General features: G+C 39.9%; 2 protein-coding genes across 2 annotated transcripts in view; both read left to right on the top strand.

Annotated features, from left to right (window-relative positions):
* The window catches only part of SCART1 (scavenger receptor family member expressed on T cells 1), a 25,928-nt gene extending 7,029 nt beyond the window's left edge, over positions 1 to 18,899 (top strand). The window contains 8 exon segments of the mRNA XM_069071518.1: positions 1,149 to 1,445; positions 3,746 to 4,060; positions 6,025 to 6,330; positions 7,909 to 8,217; positions 9,031 to 9,345; positions 17,376 to 17,693; positions 18,425 to 18,493; positions 18,577 to 18,899. Of these exon segments, the coding sequence (XP_068927619.1) occupies positions 1,149 to 1,445; positions 3,746 to 4,060; positions 6,025 to 6,330; positions 7,909 to 8,217; positions 9,031 to 9,345; positions 17,376 to 17,693; positions 18,425 to 18,493; positions 18,577 to 18,899 (2,252 nt within the window).
* LOC138148523 (scavenger receptor cysteine-rich type 1 protein M130-like) overlaps positions 1 to 19,310 on the top strand; it is a 131,114-nt gene that overhangs the window by 104,593 nt on the left and 7,211 nt on the right. The window lies entirely within an intron of this gene.

Below are 19,310 nucleotides of genomic sequence, written 5' to 3'. Positions count from 1 at the left end.
TTCCTTCCTTCCTTCCTTCCTTCCTTCCTTCCTTCCTTCCTTCCTTCTTTCCTTCCTTCCTTCCTTTCTTCCCTCCTTCCTTTCTTCCTTCCTTCCTTCCATCTATTTTGTTTTTCTTTTTCTATCTCTACCTATCATATACCCATCCTTCCAATTGGCCTTTACAGAAGTACTACCTTGATTTCTTATCATGATATCTAAGTAACTCGTAATTCTCAAACGCTTTGCCCATGGAACATATAGTAGTCAGGACTCAATAGACTGGGAAGACTTTGAACATAGGCCAGTGATGAACTCTGTGTTTGCTGCTCCAGGTCCCTGCCTAGCTCAGCACAGAGAAGCTTATCACTAAGAGCTGTGTCACCAGATGATATATTTTCTGGGCAGTGACAATTCATGAACCCCTTATAATAAGGCACAAGGCATTTTATTTTACTAATATATAGAATGAGCTGCAATTTGCCTCGATAGGTACCCACATTGATGAAACAGCAAGCCCTTTGGAGTAATTCTGGTTAGTCCGTTTTTCTTTTCTTCTGTGTCTGTCGCTTCCGATATTTTCAGACCTCTGGGTGAGGAAACCCCTCCTCCAATGAAGACTGCTGACTATTTTGTTAGAGCAGGGGTTCTTCACTTTTTTGTCATGGATCATTTTACTAACCTGGAGAAACCTGTAGGTTCTTTCTCAAAATAATGTTTTGAAGTGCATCAAATGCAATTCATAGGGCAATCAAATAAGGGCAATCAATTATGATAAATATAATTATAGAAATATTTATATATTTTTAAAAGTTCATTGGCCCTCAGATTAAAACCCCTGAATCAGAGTGTTGCCTGGTTCTCTGAGAAGTTTGGCAATTTAATTTAGTTGGATTACATAATCTCATGAAGCTGGGAGCAGGTCCTTGAAGTTATTCAAAAAACTCCCCAGTCCTAACCATCTGATGGCTGCCCAAACTGTTAGTATGGAAGAATCAGTGACATTTGGACTCAAATCTCTTTGACCGCCCAAAGCTAGTGAATATATAACTCCTGAGCATTCATATTGGAATCTTTCTTTGAATCCACTATTATTCCTGTGCTTCCTTATCTCTCTCGCACTATGATCTCTCAAGGACTTGATCACTTTTGGCTCATTGCTTTTGCAGATGGAGTCTTTGAGGGAGTTAACCTGGTCAACGGGAAAAGTCCCTGTGCAGGATTGCCAGAGATCAGAATTAAAAAGGGTGCCGATAGACTGTGTGGTCTGCAAATGAAAGAGGCAAATGTGTTTTGACAGGAGATGAGATGTGGCCCAGCTGTTCAAGCCTCCAAAGAAGGATTGAGAAGTACTTCAAAATATATTGATTGCAAAGGGACAGAGCCAACAGTTCGTAACTGTAAGCTGGACAATAATTTCTGGAGTGGTTGTCATGACCAGCAGGATGCTGAAATTATCTGTTCGAGTAAGATCAGCTGCTGAATATGAATGATTTTTTTCCCCTACAAAAAAAAGTAATCATCAGAGCAGTATTTTCCAATCCAGATAATCCAAATGACTCATAAAATATCTAAACCTTTTTCTCCAAACTGTTGGCTCTCTGCAGCATGCAATTGGTAGTGATACTTGTTTTTTTTTGGGGGGGGGGAAGGGTGATGTGATAAAGGAAGATAAAAATGGAGGTGGGAACAGTAGGGTTCAGGGAGAAGAGCAGCAAAGTAGTTATTTTTTCCTAGCTTTAAAAATTCTGAACAAAAAAACAACAAAAAGCTCATTTCTGAATATGTAGAATAGAAAAAAGAAAATTGGGGAGGCCAGGTAACACAGCGAGTAAGAGCACCAGCTCCAGTGTCGGGATAACCTGGGGATCAAATCCGGGCTCAGATACTCAGCACCACACCCAGAAATAATTGGTGGTGTAACCTTGAGCAAGTTACTTAACCCCGATTGCTTAAAAAAATTGTGTTCAAAACTTTTGGTCTCTGGTATGTACAGCTTGCAGCAGTCATTTAAAGTTTGTGTGCATTAGGATGTCATTTTAGTCACAAAAGGTTGGTGCACCAGTGAAAATATTCAGAATCCCAGGACCAGTAATTTACAAAGTAAATTGTAGTATTCATTTCCCTATGGAACTAGAGGAAGAAAATTAAATTAGATGAAACCCAGGACCCTCCTCATAGAGGGAATCATTCTCTGTATATTTCCCATTTCAGAAGATACACAGATCTGTCTCAGTTCTGCTGTAAGACAGATTACTTGTTTTGGACAAGGAGATAGATTTCCATCCTCTGTTAGGTTCTCTGAGTTTGGTATTTACTCGCTGGCCAATCAGAAAATTCACTTTCTGTATCTACAATATAAAGAGAAATCACAATTCAAAGGTGAACAGAAAAGATGGAATACAGAAAAGCAGAATTTGATTTTTGAGTGTATATAATGTGATCATGAAAATAAACTGTAAGCACAAAGAACAAATTTAATGAGATTCTTGAGAATTAAATAGGTGACATTTCAAATCAATTCAATTATTATTTTAAAATTAAAAACCTATTGAACGTATAAGAATTCGGCCAAACTTAGAGGATACAACAATCATTTTTGGTTAAAAAATGGGGGGAGGGCACTCTAATCTTCCCAAATTAAGAATTTGTACCTAGTTTATACTTTTGACTGATTCTTTTATTTGTTGATTGAATAGAGGAGGCCAGGTCTTCTGTATTTAATTACTTATAAAGCTGAGAAATCATTGTCCTAGGGGCAAAAGCCACTTGCAACTTTTTCACCTACTGCTGATTTAAACTGAGAGTGTCAGTAGAGAATGATGGAGTTCAGAAAGGAATATTTAAGAATGTTTGATGTTTGAAAAACAGATTTGTTTTTCTAGACATTGGCTTTAAAATTAAGAATGATGGTCTCTTGGTTAGGGATAGCCATGTAACCAATGAGATTTAGTTAAAAAAAAGTCTGGAATGAAATTTTTGCCACTAGCATTTATATAGTACACAAAATTCTCTACAAATATCTCTTTTATCCTAATAATACTCATTGGGTGATAGGTATTAGTATTATCCCCATTTTGTAGTTGAGGAAACCGAGGCAGACTGGTTAAGTGACTTGTCCAGGGTAACACAGTAAAAGTCTGAGGTTCAATTTGAACTTAGGTCTTCCTGATTTCAGGTTTAGCATCCTATTCACTGCAGGTCAAGAGGGACTTCAAGTAAAAAGAGAAGGGGAGGGATGAAGCTGCTGATGTACATTTCTGAAGGCAGTAAGGTACAGGAAGTATACTACAGACTACCTGCTTAAGTACTTGAAGATGACAATTCTTTTCCATCCTAATATTCTTTATTCTAGGATGAAATTCACATTTCCTTCAAGTTACCCCTATACATTTAATCAATAATATAATTTCTAGTTCCCACAGAACCCTGATCACCTTCCATTAAATGTGCTCCAGCTTGTTAATTGATAGATTCTGAAGAGGAAATGAATGTAGTGATAACTATTTCTTCCTCTTCAAAGTGTCTGTCTGTCTGTCTATGTATGTATGTATGTATCTTTCTGTCTATCTATCTGTCTGTCTGTCTATCTATCTATCTATCTATCTATCTATCTATCTATCTATCTGTCTGTCTGTCTGTCTATCTTCGTATTAGACTTTATAGAATTGGTTTAAATTAATTAGCTAGAGAAAGGGACTTAAGTGCTGCAAAACTGTCATGACTTGGGTCAGTTTCCTTCCTGATGGGTTCCTTTTCTACCCAGAACACATAGAGGTTCGGCTGATTGGAGGTGAATATCCCTGTGCAGGGCGCCTGGAGGTGAGAAGAGGCCTGACCTGGGGCACTGTCTGTGACACTGACCTTGATCTCCAAACAGCCAGTGTCATCTGTCGGGAATTACAATGTGGAGCAGCCATCTCTATGCCAGGAGAGGCACACTTTGGAGAAGGCACTGGTGAGGTGTGGAGGGAGGCGTTCCATTGCATGGGGAATGAGTCTCTGCTGTTTCATTGTCCCCGAGGGCCTGAACAGAAGGAGTCTTGTACACATAACCGGGATGCTGGGCTCATCTGCTCAGGTGAGGAATCTCTCTAGGTGCAGAGGAAGGAAACTTACTTCATTTCTGCTTATACTCTTATCTTCATGAACTGCCTCATGTACTGCTTTGCAGTGCCCAAGCCTACTTTGTCACTCTCACCTCACTATGGGCTTCCTCAATAATTATTGAACACAGACCATGTGCAAAGGCCTCTACCAGGTGCTGAAAACAAGGACAAGCTGTGTCTTAAGGTTTCCTAGGTTACAAAGTATATTTGTTGCTGTTTGGTCATTTTCATTTATGCCCAACTCTTCATGACTCCATTTGGCATTTTCTGAGCAGAGACACTAGAGTGATTTGCCATTTCCTTCTCATTTTACAGATAAGGAAACTGAGGAAAATAGAGTGAAATGATTTGCTCAGGGTCACATAACTAGTAATCCAGATTTGAACCCAGGTTTTCTGACTTCATGATGTGGTCAATGGCTGGATAAGAAATGTAACTCCCTGAAGCCTGACTTCTTCACTGCTGCATGCTGCCTTCCAAACTGGCTCTTGATGTTATGCATAACCCACAGGGAATGACTGGTTCTCTTTGACTAGTCACAAAATATTTTCTGTGTGTTGTCATCTGCTTTAACTTAATGATCAAAACATTTCATATCACCCAAATTAACTAGGGACATATTTGCACCTACTTTGTACCTTTGATTGATTGATTCAATGGAAAAGTCTGGGCCTTCTACCTTTAGGTGGAGTAAAGTGAGCCCCACCCTTAGATATTTATAAATATTTGTGTCCCTTTAAAGAAAAAAACATTTTTTTATTGAACCTTATTCTACCCTGTTCTACCATTTCCCTCTGTAGCAAGCAGATGAGTGAGTAGAATCTCCTGTGATCTATACCATGTTTCTCCTGGGGGAGAATTTAATGAATTTAAATACTAAATTACTTTGACTTACAATTAGTTGCACACAATTTTCTGTCCCTTAGCTCAAGGGAAAGACCTCCTCACATCGGATTCTACAGAAGCACACAGCTATACTTTCAACTTCATCCATACTAGACAATCAAAGATGTTATTATTATCACTAATGATAACAATAAAATAACTAGGATTTAAGTAGCCCTTTAAGATTTGCAAGCACTTTTACATGTGTGATGTCATTTGATCCTCACAATAACTCTGTGAAGTAGTTGTTATTATTAGCCCCATTCACAGATGAGGAAGCTGAGACTCAGGGAGAGTAAGTGAGCTACCTAGGTCTACACAGCTAGTGAGTCTCTGAGGCAGGATATGAACTCAGTTTTCCTGATTCCAAGTCACAACACTGTCCACTGTGCCACATACATGTAAAAGATGAAGTATGAATACATGGAAATTTAGATTTAAATGATTTTTTGTCTCTAGTCCTTAGCAGAGTGTCTGACACATAGTAGGTGTTTAACAAGTGCTTATTGAATGGAAGAATACATGAATTAGGAGTAAAAAAAAACTCATTTTATGCTCTGGCTCTCTTCCCCTAAATGCTTCCCAGCTTATAATATCCTTTCAATAGTGTATTCAATATAATATCCTTCCCCTAAAAGCTTCCACAGTTCCATACAATACTCTGGCTGTGGTCTGTATGCTGCATTTTAGGAAGAACACGGCTCATTTTCTTTTCATCCCTAAAACACTCCCTGGTGCATTGAGAAGTGTTGTGTGTACAGTAGGTAGTAAGTAGAATAATTATCAGATTGTATTAGATAGAGTCATCTCTATGTTATATAACCTATGCGCTTTCTCTGTGCTCTACATGTGTCTCAAAGCATCCAAAAGACAAAATTTGTGTCTATACAATCTGTTTTTGGTGTAAAACATGGCATTTTGGGGGGCGTCACTGTTGATGTTTCACTTGGTCAGAAACAGAGTCCTTTGCTGAAACTTACCAGGTATTGGGATCTCTTGCCATTTGAGGGCACAATATCCCTATGAAAAGTTCCTTGTTTTGTCTCCCCAGAGTACAGGTTGGTGAATGGCAGCAACAGATGTTCAGGGAGAGTAGAAGTCCAGGTGAAGGGCGTCTGGAGCCCGCTCTGTGCCAGTCATTGGGATTTACAAGATGCCACTGTTCTCTGCTATCAGCTCAACTGTGGCCAAGCTGTGGCAGCTCCAAGAGGAGGCTATTTTGGGGAAGGAGTTGGCTTGATATTCCATGATGGATTTCATTGCATGGGGACAGAGCTTTCCTTATGGAGCTGCCCAGTGAGCACACTGGGAGCATCTGTGTGTGCCACAGGGAATGTGGCTGGGGCCATCTGCTCAGGTGAGTGCCAAGGCAGATACAGAGACACACAGAGGGGGCTGCCCATGAGAGACTTCTCAGGCAAGAAGATATTGGCATGAGCTAACGAGTTCATATAGGGAAATGCTGAGGAAGTATGCATGGGAGAAAGGGCATTCTATTTGGAGTCAGAAGACCTGGGTTGGAATTGTGGCTTGGTTATCTGTGTGACCATGGGCCAGTCACTTGCCTTTTCTGATGATAAATAACTTTGAAAGTCCAGAATTCCTTTAGACCAAGAGTGGGGAGCATGCAGCCTTGAGGCTTTATGTGACCCTGTAGGTCCTCAAGTGCAGCCTTTTGCCTGAATCCAAACAAAAGATTTGTTCTGTGAAGTTTGGATTCAGTCAAAGGGCTGCACTTGAGGACCTAGAGGGCCCCATGTGGCCTCAAGGCCTCGGATGCCCTTCTCCTGCTGTAGACCAGTAGGAATAATATTGAAAGAGGTGGCCTGATATATAAATATGAACTTTTCCACAAAAAATTCACAGAATTTAATTTTAAAAGTGATTATACTTGTAGGTTGGATATATCTCTCTTTGTCCTCTGGTATATTCAGTCACAAGCCCAATCATATGGTAAAAAATAATTTTTATAGCTTTTGAAACTGACTTCAAGTGGAAAAAGTAGCTGGTTTCTTCCCTTATATCATTCAGTCCATCAAAATAAAAGGTCTCATAAAACCCTTTCATGCTGGTTTATTCATTAGTAATATGTTATAGAGCATGTGTCAAAAGTCTTAGTGTACTTTCATATGAACTGGCTGTAGACATAAGAACTTAGTGTTTTATCATACTTTAGGGTCTATAAAGCACTTAGAAATAACAGTAGAGGAGGAAGGGAAAATATTATCCCTATTTTGTCAATGAAGAAACTGAAGTTTATTGAGATGAAGTGACTTGTCCCTCTTTGGTTACACAGGTAATATATGTCTGAGTAAACAATTAAATGTTGGTCCTCAACCTTTAATTGTTTAGTATACCTGGGTTACTGAGCCAAGGTCATGAAGCCATGGCCATGGCCCCACATTATCAAAAAGTGTAACTTTACCCAATGGCTCTTATTCTGAGGAATGATTTCTGCCTTTTGCTAACAATGAAGAGTATTATCTTTGGATGCCTACTTCTTGTTTCTCCTACCATCCATTGCTCTCTGCAGGCCCCACTTTCTAGGATGCATTTGTTGTCTTTTTTTTAGTTGTGTTTTTACCTTATTTGGGGTTTTCTTGGCAAAGACAATTGAGTGTTTTGCCATTTCCTTCTCCAGATCATTTTCACAGATGAGGAAACTGAGTCAAAAAGGGTTCAGTGACTTTCCCAGGGACACACAGCTAGCAAGTGTCTGAGGTCAGATCTTCCTAACTCCAGGCCTGGCACTATCTCCACTGTATCACCTAGCTGTCCTTAAGAAACACGGAATCCTACTCAGCTATTCTCAGTCAGAACAGTTCAATCTGCTCCTTGTTCCCCAGGAAGGGTTCTCTCCTCCCCTCCCCCATTACCTACAATGTAAACTGTATTTCATTTCAGATATGCTATATTTCTCCTTTCCTTGAATTAGGTTCCCTTCGCTTGAGGGATGGGCAGAGCCGTTGTGATGGGAGAGTAGAGATTTTCTTGCATGGAGTCTGGGGCCAAGTCCTGGCTGCTGCTTGGGATCTTAATGGTGCTCACGTGGTGTGCAGGCAGCTGTACTGTGGAGAGGCACAGAGAGCCTCTAAGGTCCCTGTAGCCCATCACAGGAGAAGTCCGACGGGCCTGAGCAGTGTGAGATGTGTGGGCAACGAGACCGGGCTGGGCCACTGTAACATCTCCATGTCTCCCTTGGAGGCAGTGGACCTCACTCAGCACGCTGATGTCATCTGTTCAGGTGAGCACTTACCTAATAGTTGAGAATCCTTCCTGGCTTATGATATTTTCTTCAAGATTAATTATACACACACATGTCTTCAAACAAAACACGTCTCCAATTCCTACATTGGTCTAAATATAATGTACCACAAAATAAAACAAAGCAACATTGTGTTCATTCTTCAGAATGAGTCTATCAACTAACTACCTGCCAGTATGTGGGTAATGTAGTTCATCTTCCATCCTCTGGGTGGGCATTGAATTGATGAGAGTTCCCAAGTTCTTTAGAGTTTTTGCTGAGTTAGTGTTGTATAAACTGTTTCTTTTGCTCACTTCATTCTGCATGAGTTAATACACGTCCTCCCTTCATTTCTGCTAGTACAATAGTATTTTATGATATTCGTAAACTATAATTTTTAACTATTTACCAATTCATGTTCCCTATTTAATTTCTAGTTCTTTACCACCACAAAAAGCTGATATAAATATTTTGTGCACATAAGTCTTTTTCCTCTTTAATAATTCTTTTTGGGGTATGGGCTGAGTAGTGATGTTGTTGTGTCAAAGGGTAAATAGTTTATTGACTTTTTGGATATAGTTCCCAATGACTTTCCAGAATGATGGTACCAGTTCATAGCCTCATCACCAGTGCATTAATATACCTATTTTCCCACAGTCTCCTCCAGTACTTGTCATTTTTCTCTTTGGGGGATCAGCTTTACCAATTTGAACTATTTGAGGTGAAACCTCAGAGTTGCTTTAATTTGCAGTTTTTTATATTTTTGTGATGGGGCATCACGTATTTATGCTAATTATGGTTTTTGTCCCTCAGGGAGCAGAAGGATCCGCCTGGTGAATGGCACTGGCCGCTGTGCTGGCCGAGTGGAGATCTACCACAATGGCACCTGGGGCACAGTGTGTGACGACGCCTGGGACCTCTCTGATGCCAATGTGGTCTGTAGACAGCTGGACTGTGGTGTGGCCCTCAGTGCCATGAGATCTGCTCACTATGGGGCAGGGACTGGCCTCATCTGGCTGGATGAGCTGGGCTGCTCTGGAAATGAGTCTGAGCTCTGGCATTGCCCATTCCCAGGCTGGGGCCAGCATGACTGCAGACATAAGGAAGATGCTGGAGTTCTCTGTTCTGGTACCTGTCTATGGCTTTCTGGGGTCTCTTGAGAACTAGCGGCTTTTATTTCATAACTTCTAATGATGCTAGCATTGAAATTATTTCAGTCTATCGTTGTTGACTTCTGTGAAACATGGTGGGAAATGTAATTACTTCTCAGAGTATTCACTTCCAAAATATAAAAGCCATGTAGAAACTCATTGAGTACCATATTATATCAGGGTAGATTAACTCTCCCAAAGTCCTTTGTTCAGTTGCTAGCACCTCTATTTTCTGTTATTTAGACTTCACCTCATCTTTGTCTCTTTCCTGTTCTTCATCCCACAAAATTCTTTATATCCATCCTCTCTTAAGCAGCCAGCTGAATTCAAGTTATCTTTACCTCTTACCTAGACAATTATTATAACGTTCCAACTGATATATCTGCTTCTAGTTTCTTCCTTTTCAATATACTCCTGCCAAAAGAGTCTTTGTTTGTTTGATGATGCTGGGCCCTTGTTCCGGCAGTCATTTAATAAATCGCAAGGAAGTATATTGTCCTGATCTCTAGTCATGGTGGGGTATGTACTCAAGGCACCATTAGAGCCTATATTCAGGGCATTGCACCAAAAACATGCATCTGAAGATTGGACCCAGTATGGTCGCATCTACCGTGTTTCCCCGATAATAAGACACTGTCTTATTAATTTTTTGGACAGAAAAACACCAGAGGGCTTATTTTCAGGGGAGGGCTTATTTTAATGAACATTGACAGCAATTTTAATAAACAGGTAAATGTGAACAAAAAATGTACATTTATTCAATAAGCAAATCACTGGGGAAGAACAGGATGACGTGCTCACTGCTGCAGCTCTGATTGGATGCGGCTCAGAGTGCGGAGTGCGTTTCACCAGGGGAAGGGGGGGAACAGTGCATACAGAGGGTACCGTAATGTAGCGTGTAGCACAGGGGATCACCTTCACTACAGTAGCAATCTCAATAGGGCTTATTTTCGGGGGAGGGCTTATTTTAGAGGAATCTTACACAGTAAGGGGAGGGCTTATTTTCGGGATAGGTCTTATTATCGGGGAAACATGGTACCTTAGAGGACTGAGGTCTCTAGATCACCTCTCTTGTGACAGATCCATATCTCTCTTGCTTTCCCAAGGACTTCCTTTGTATCCTTGAAACAGAGTTGCTATGGTCAGGGATCCTGCCCTTCAGCCAGTTCAAAGCCCTTGACCCCCAGCTTCATTTCCCAGGGCTCTTCTCTTGCTTGTCCATCCACATTCTTCACAGTTTGAAGCTTTTCTCCTCCTCCAGTCTTCCAGGATACTATTTTGTTTTACCAGCATGTTGATTAGACACATGAGACTATTTGGAAAGGATTGTCCTATTGTCTACTCACTAATATTTTTACTTAGCTCCTTCTTAAGGGTATTAATTTTTATCAAATCTTAAAAGTATCAACATTTTCTTTAAAATGTTCCTCAAAAGAATTAACAACTCCTTGTCCCAAACATTAATAGCTCTCAATTGGCAGAAATCACTTATACTTTCTCATTAATGCTTTCTTTCTCTCTTCAATAATTAATAGTAGTGTAACCACATCTTGCTTTTTTGTCAGAATACTCCTAAGGTACCAGAAACTGCTTTAAAAGTATGTTAATCCACACAAAAGGAGCCTTTCTTTTTCATCAAAGGCTTCTCAATCTGGGGATATGGATGGAAGTCCATAAAAAGAAACTCATTCTCTGCAATCCTGCTTTCTCTGATCCCCTATGTACTTAACTTTTACTGAAGCAAATAACCCTTTGATGTCACAGCAAAGTAGTTTCTATGCAGTGGCACTGCTTGGATCTTTTCACAGTGTCTTGCCTTCAATGGTACATGTACCCTCAGAACATCAATATTTTGTCACAAAAGATATAGCATTGAATATGCAGTTTTAAATGAATTGTTTGCAAAAGAAAACTTTGTGTATGTTTGTGTGTATGTGTGTGTGTCTGTGTTTTTAAACATAGGTTTTGTCTTTGACATCTTTCTAAATCTGTCTTATACTCTTCCCTTAGGAGCCAAGGCTACTTTCAACATTTTAAGTAAAAATGGCTTTCATCAAAGACACCCTACTGTTCCCTGTGAAATGTTAGTAATATGTCTAACTTTACCTAGCACTTTAGTCATTTTGGAGCCTGGGAAAACTTCACAAAGCATAATTTCAAATCAGCTTTTTTAGACCAATACAGCTTGGGGAGAGGGGGTAAAGAGACTCAAGATACAAGATCCTTTACACTTATAGCACTGACTACCCTGGGCCCCACTGTCAGAAGGAGAGGTAGGTTACATTTCATCCCTCCCCCAGGATTCTCCAATATTCTTTTTTTTTTCTTTTTTGGATGGGGGAGGCAGGACAATTGGGGTTAAGTGACTTGTGCAAGATCACAGTAAGTGTTAAATGTCTGAAGATAGATTTGAACTCAGGTACTCCTGACTCCTGGGCCAGTGCTCTATTCACTACACCACCTAGCCTCCCCATCTCCAATATCTTTTTTTTTTGGTCTTTATTAATTTGTTTACTTTTAGTTTACAAGATTCATTACCACAGTTCCTTGAGTTTCAAAGTTTCTTTTCCTCTCCACACTCCTCCCTATGGTGGCATACAATCAAGTATAGTATCTGCAAATACTTTCACATTAGACATTAGTCAGGTTATAAAGAAGGATTGTAACAGATGGAATGAAGAATGGGAAAAAGGAAACAAAACCAAAGAAGAAAACGAAAAAGGGCAGGTAATTTGCTTCAATCTGGGTTCAATCTCAGTTCTTTCTCTGGATGTAAACATCTCTCTCCATCATCAGTCTTTTGGGTTTGATTTATGGCTCTGGATTGCCGAGAAGGGTCCAGTTTATCAAAGTTGGTCGTCACACATATGTTGTGTCTGTAATTGCGTACAAATTCCTCCTGGCTCTACTCTTCTCACTCAGCATCAGTTTGTATAAGCCTCTCCTGGTAAATATGAAGTCCATCTGTTTCTCTTTTCTTATAGCACAATAGTATTCCTTAACATGCATATACCACAACTTGTTCAGCCATTCCCCAATTGATGGGCACCCCCTAAATTTCCAATTCTTTGCAACCACAAAAGAGCTGCTCTAAATATTTTCTTACATATGGGTCTTTTTCCCACTTCTATGATCTCTTTGGGATACAACCCTAGAAGTGGTAGTGCTGGGTCAAAGGGTATGAAATTATTCATAGCCCTCAGGGCATAGTTCCGGATTGCTTTCCAGAATGGTTGGATCAGTTCACAACTCAACCAGCAATGCATTAATATTCCAATTTGTCCACATCCTCTCCAGCATTTGTCATTTTCCTGTTTTGTCATCTTAGCCAATATGACTGGAGAGATATGGTACCTCAGATTTGTTTTGATTTGCATTTCTCTAATCAATAGTGATTTACAGCATTTTTCCATATGCTTATAAATATCTTTAATTTCTTCCTCTGTAAACTGCCTGTTCATATCCTTTGACCATTTATCAATTGGGGAATGACTTGTATTCTTCTAGATTTGACTCAATTCTCTGTATATTTTAGAAATGAGTCCTTTATCAGTGACATAGGTCGTAAAAATTCTTTCCCAATTGTTCACTTCCCTCTTAATCCTGGTTACATTGGCTTTGTTTATACAGAAGCTTTTCAATTTAATGTAATCAAAATTATCCATATTGCATTTGATAATGCCTTCTAATTCTTGTTTGGTCATAAAGTCTTCCCCTCTCCACAAATCTGACAGGTAAACTATTCCTTGCTTTCCCAGATTGCTTAGAGTATCAGCCTTTATACCTAGATTATGCACCCATTTAGACTTGATTTGGGTATATGGTGTTAGATAATGGTCTATGCCTAGTTTCTGCCATACTATATTCCAGTTTTCCCAGCAATTTTTGTCAAATAGTGAGTTCTTATCCCAAAAACCAGGGTCTGGGGGTTTATCAAACAATATATTACTATAGCCATTGACTGCTGAGTCTTGTGTACCCAATCTATTCCATTGATCCACTACTCTATTCCTCAGCCAGTACCAAGTAGTTTTGAGAACTGCTGCTTTATAGTACAGATTAAAATCTGGTATAGCTAGTCCACCATCCCTAGCATTTCTTTTCATTATTCCCTTGATATTTTGGACCTTTTGTCCTTCCAAATGAATTTTGTTACTATTTTTTCTAGCTCTATAAGGTAGTTTTTTGGTAAACTGGTATGGCACTAAATGTATAATTTAATTTAGGTAAAATTGTCATTTTTATTATATTAGTTCGACCCAGCCATAAGCAATTGATGTCTTTCCAATTAGTTATATCTGACTTTATTTGTGTGAAAAGTGTTTTGTAGTTGTGTTCATATAGGTTTGGGTTTGTTTTGGCAGGTAGATACCCAAGCATTTTATGATGTCTGCAGTAACTTTAAATGCGTTTTCTTTTTCTACCTCTTGCTGTTGAATTTCATTACAAATATACAGGAATGATGAGGATTTATGTGGGTTTATTTTATATCCTGCAACTTTGCCAAATTTAGTTATTGTCTCAAATAGTTTTTTACTTGATTCTCTAGGATTCTCTAAGTATATCATCATATCATCTGCAAAGAGTGATAGCTTGGTCTCTTCTTTGCCTAATTTGATTCCTTTGATTTCTTTTTCTTCTCTAATTGCTACTACTAATATTTCTAGTACCAGATTGAATAAGAGGGATGATAGTGGACATCCTTTGTTTCACCCCTGATCTTATTGGAAATGCTTCTAGCTTCTCCCCATTACATATAATACTTGTTGACGGCTTTAAATAGATGCTACCTGTTATTTTAAGGAAGGCTCCACTTATTCCTATTCTTTGTAGTGTTTTTTTATAGGAATGGATGTTGTATTTTGTCAAAAGCCTTTTCTGCATCTATTGAGATAATCATGTGGTTTTTGCTGGTTTTACTGTTGATATGATCAATTATACTGATGGTTTTCCTAATATTAAACCATCCTTGCATTCCTGGAAAAAATCCTACCTGATCAAAGTGTATTATTCTTGTGATAAGTTGCTGTAGTCTTTTTGCTAATATTTTACTTAAATTTTTTGCATCTATATTCATGAGGGAGATTGGTTTATAATTTTCTTTCTCTATTTTATCTCTTCCTGATTTAGGTATCAGTCCAATATTTGTGTCATAAAAAGAATTTGGTAGGACTCCTTCACTAATTTTCCCAAATAGATGTAGAGTATTGGAATCAGTTGTTTTTTAAATGTTTGATAGAATCCACTAGTAAATCTGTCTTGCCCTGTAGATTTTTCTGCTACCAGACAGGGAACTTCATCCCAATCACTAGGGTTTTCTCAGCTGCTGAAGGTATTAGTTGGTGCCCTCTCTGAAGCCTCCACATGCTCTGGCAAGCTGGTTGCATACCCCAAGACCTCCACCCTAGACCACAATCCACATCCAAGCAGGTTAAAGCAAGAACAATTACCCCTCAAACTAGTCTTGGTCCCCCTACAATATGTAGACCAGGAGCTGAAGCTGCCACATGGCTGCGGCTGCTCAGCCACAGCGCCTCAGCAGCTTCTTAGCCCTGGTGGCAAAGGCCAACCCCACTCCCATACCTTTAGATTCCAAATTCCACACTGCACTGACCTCTCACTTTGTCCTTATCATCTATGGGCTGATAATTCTGGAAACCACCACAGCTGCTGGTGATCTGAAGTCCCTCCAGCTGGTGGCTGCCTGTAGCTACCCTGATGCTAAGACCTTGGGCTCACACAGGCCTTGGATCGGCTCCCATAGTGCTGTGCTGTCCACTTCCTTCCACCCTGCCAGGCTGTCCTCAGCAGGAGGATAGCTTCTCATTGTCATTTTGTGAGTTCTGTAGCTCCAAAGTTTGTTCTGAGTCATCTTTTACATGAATTGGAGGAAATGGAAGCTGGAGCCCCTCAGAAGTCCTGTTTCTACTCTGACATCTTGACTCTGCCCAGTTCAGTTGTTTTTTAATGAGACATTTTAGGTTCTCTTCTATCTTTCTAGTTTTATTATTTCTTGAGGTAACATCATTTGATTCCTGTTGCTCAATTCTAATCTTCCGGAGTAATTTTCTTAAGATTTTGGAATTCTTTTTCCAATTGGTTAGCTGTTTTTAAAAAATAATTTTCTTGAATTGATTTATTTTTTCCCTGAATTTTTCTTTGTTATTTGATTTTTGAATTTCTTTTTTAAGTTCTCCCTAGAACTCTTTTGGGCTTGTGACCATTTGATGTTACTTTTTTGGGTAGAAGTTTTTTTTTTTTTACCTCACTATCTTCCTCTGAATATGAACACAGATTTTCTTTTACATCAAGTAGTTATCTATTATTCTTTTTTCCTTTGTGTACTCATTTTTATTTAATTTTGTTTTATTTTTAGCACCTTATTATTATAATCAGGTTTTAATCCCAATTTCTGGGTAGTGGTCCTGGAGGCCCCAGGTTCTCCTTAGTATTATTTCTTAAATTCTGTCTTAGGGGCAAGCTCAACTGTGCTCCTTTCTCCACTTAGTCTCAATTAGGGCTCCTAGCCACGAGGTCCCTAAAATGCTCTTACTCCCTCTGGAATCATACTTACTGGTCATGTACTCACTCCTCTTTACCTACAGCCACAGCCTGTGTTCACTACTGGTCAGCACCATTAGACCTAGCTTCAGAAAATAGCAGGGAGTTCTTCAGTCTTCTCCCACTCAGTCCTCTGTCATCTGCTTTTCCTTAGATGAAGATTAGGTAAAAATTAGGTAAATCTTAGGTAAAAGTTCATGAGATGAAATTTCATAAGGACTAGTCCACTTTGAAACAGAGCTACTACAGGGGCTACTGTTTGTTGATTCGGTCAATTTGGTGGAGAGGTGCCTATGCTTCACTCAGGTCAAACCTCAGTCAAGTCTTTTCTGAGGTCCTGTCAAGATGTCTTAGGAGGACAATTGCCTTACCCTTTGTCTTTACTGTCCTGTTCATTTCATAGTGCTTTTCTCTCTATTTGTGGAAGAAATCTGGAGAGCCTGTAAATTTCTAACCTTCTCTGCCATCTTCCCAAATTTCCTCTCACAAAACACAGATACTCAGGGAAAGTCACCCACACACCCAACCAAACTCTCCAGATTTGTACTACTCTGCTATGATCAAATCTGATCTGGTTCTTTCTTGCCCTCGCTTTAGTATGCTCTGCTACATAGCCACACTAAGAAGTTAAGATTAGAATCACTTGTCCAGAAGTTAAGATTTCTAACTGCTGCCAATAGGCAGTCCAAGACTTTCCAGAGTCCTTGGCAGTAACTGGTGTATTCTGGCTGCCATCACTCAAGATTCTTATCTCTTCTATGGTAGTAACACTATGGTTTTCCACTGCCTAAAGGATAAGATACAAATGATTCAGGGTTTTTAAAATTATTTTTTCTCTTTATACTCTTGTCATTTTAAAATTTCCCAATTTGAAATTAGGATTTGGGCATTATCTCTTGGCAGCTTCAGGGACATCTCTAGTCTACACCATTTCCTGAGTTTTACCTTAATAAGGGAGGGAATGTAAATTAGTTAACTTAGCACTCACTTGAGAGACAGGAAACTTGGATTATTTTCCTGGCATCACCTCTAAGAAGTTGTGAGACCTTAGTCAAGTCCCTTCCTCTCTGTTTCAGTTTCTTTCCTCCATTCAGTAACATGAAGGGTTTGGATGAGAATAATAACTAAGATTCTTCCCATAGTTATTATCATATGATAATGAACAATGGCTAATGTTTTTAATAATAATAATATAAGTTTTGCAGTGGGATTTACAATATGCTCTCTTGGGTGTTATTATTAATATTTTACAAATAAGGAAACCGAGTTTAAGTGAATTTAGTAGGGTCATATAACTAGTAAGTGTCTGAGGCAGGATTGAACTTAGGTCTTCCTGACTCAAAGACTCTGTACTCTATCTATTATGTCCCCTGGATTCTATCATAACCATATTAATTGATGAGCTTACGCTCGATGTTCAGCACTGACCAGCGCTTCTCTCCCTAGAGTTCACAGCCCTGAGGCTCGTCAGTGACACCCACATCTGTGCTGGGTGGCTGCAAGTTTTCTACAATGGAACGTGGGGATCTGTATGTAGTAACTCCCTGAAGGATTTTCCCCTCACTGTCATATGCAAGCAGTTGGAGTGTGGAGATTCAGGTTGGCTGGAGAATAAACAAGCACCCCATGCAAGCTCAGAATTTAGCTGGTTGGACAAAATTGAATGCCATAAACATCATACCACCTCTTTGTGGCAGTGCTCATCAGCTCCCTGGCATCCAGACTCATGTTCTAGAGAAGATGAGGCCTGGATCACTTGTGCAGGTTTGGTATTTTGGATTTTTTGCCCTGAAATTATGAGTTCCTGGGTTCCCATTTTTTCTTTTATGCCTGTGTCCTGTTCTTGTCCATAATCACAGCATATCAGTTGGAAGGGAACTCTGAGATCCTCTGTCCAACTGGGTACTTAAACAGGAATACCATTTACAATGTACCTAACAAGTGCCATTCAGTTTTCACTTGAAGTCATCCAGTGGTGGGGAACTCACTACCTGTCAAGGCAGACCTTTGTATTTTTGGACAATGCTAACTGTTAGAAAGTTTTTCTTCACATTAATTCAAAGTATGTTTCTCACAAACTGTCATCCATTCCTTCCAGTTTACCCTTGGGGACAACAAAACAAGCCTACTCCCTTTTCTATGTGGAGGCTTCTAATATGGGTTTTATTTTATCCGTTCTAAATACCTCCAGTTCATTGAAGTCATTCTCATATGAAATTGGGATTTTTACTAGCTGGCTAATCCCTGCCTTGGTGTCTTACAGTTTATCAGGCAATCAATAAGCATTTATTTAACACCTACTGCATGCTAGATACTGTGGTAGGTCTTTGTGCAAGTCCAAGGGATGAGCCAAACCCTATCTCAAGGACCTTATCTGTGAAGCCCAAATTGAAGAGAGGGCCACAGATGTGATCTGATCAGGCAGTGAGCCTTTCCCCTTTCAGTGGAGTTCTTTGTTCTTCATCCCGATATCTCTCAACCCTTTATTCTTATAGGACAGTCAAAGAAAAAAACAAATGAAAATGGAGAGAGCCTCAACTGTTCTGCCTACCAGGAATGCACAGGTATCTGTTTAGGTGCCTTTGGTGGGGAGTCTGTCTGTCTACCTCTCAGGGGCTCTCCATAATACCAGTGGCTGCATTTTCAGGGATAAACAGGGTGCGTGTCAGGGATGGAGAGGACAGCTGCTCTGGGAGAGTGGAAGTCTGGCATGGCAGCTCCTGGGGAACAGTCTGTGATGATTCCTGGGACTTGGAAGATGCTGAGATTGTGTGTCAGCAGCTAGGCTGTGGCTCAGCTGTGTCGGCTTTGGGAGAGGCTGCCTTTGGACCAGGGACAGGGACTGTTTGGCTGGATGAGGTGCAGTGTAAGGGGACTGAACTGTCTCTATGGGACTGTCCTTCAGAGCCCTGGGGACGCAGTGACTGTAGTCACAAAGAAGATGCAGCTGTGAATTGCTCTGGTGAGTAGCAAGTTCTTGAACAGAGTGAGGCTTGTGTACAGGGTGGTCCCAATGGTAGAGATATAACTAGATGGGGGAGACTGTATTTTTACATAAGGTGCATCCATATTTAGGATGTCCCAACACCACCTTGAATGGCTTTTACTTTGTATGTCCTTGTAGCTCTACTCAAAGCGAGCTCCTCTTGTCTAGATATTATCCTCCATTTATCATTCCCCAAGTCTCCTGGTTCCCATCCTTTTAGGCAATATCCTCACTCTGCTCTCCACCAGCTTCTAGTTTTTTTTTAACAATGTAGAAATGCACGGTCACCTGTGGATTACTTCCTCTTCATCCTGTGACTGGATCTCAGCTCACCCTCTCCATCCCTGCGTTCTCCCTCCCTACTTGCCTACGTGCAAAAATTGCTGTTTATTTCT

Source organism: Petaurus breviceps, unplaced genomic scaffold (assembly GCF_028583685.1).
Source record: "Petaurus breviceps papuanus isolate PSGF00001 unplaced genomic scaffold, PetGlider_PUasm1.0 90825, whole genome shotgun sequence".
Lineage (NCBI taxonomy): Eukaryota > Metazoa > Chordata > Mammalia > Diprotodontia > Petauridae > Petaurus > Petaurus breviceps.
This window is presented reverse-complemented; position numbering and strand designations above follow the sequence as displayed.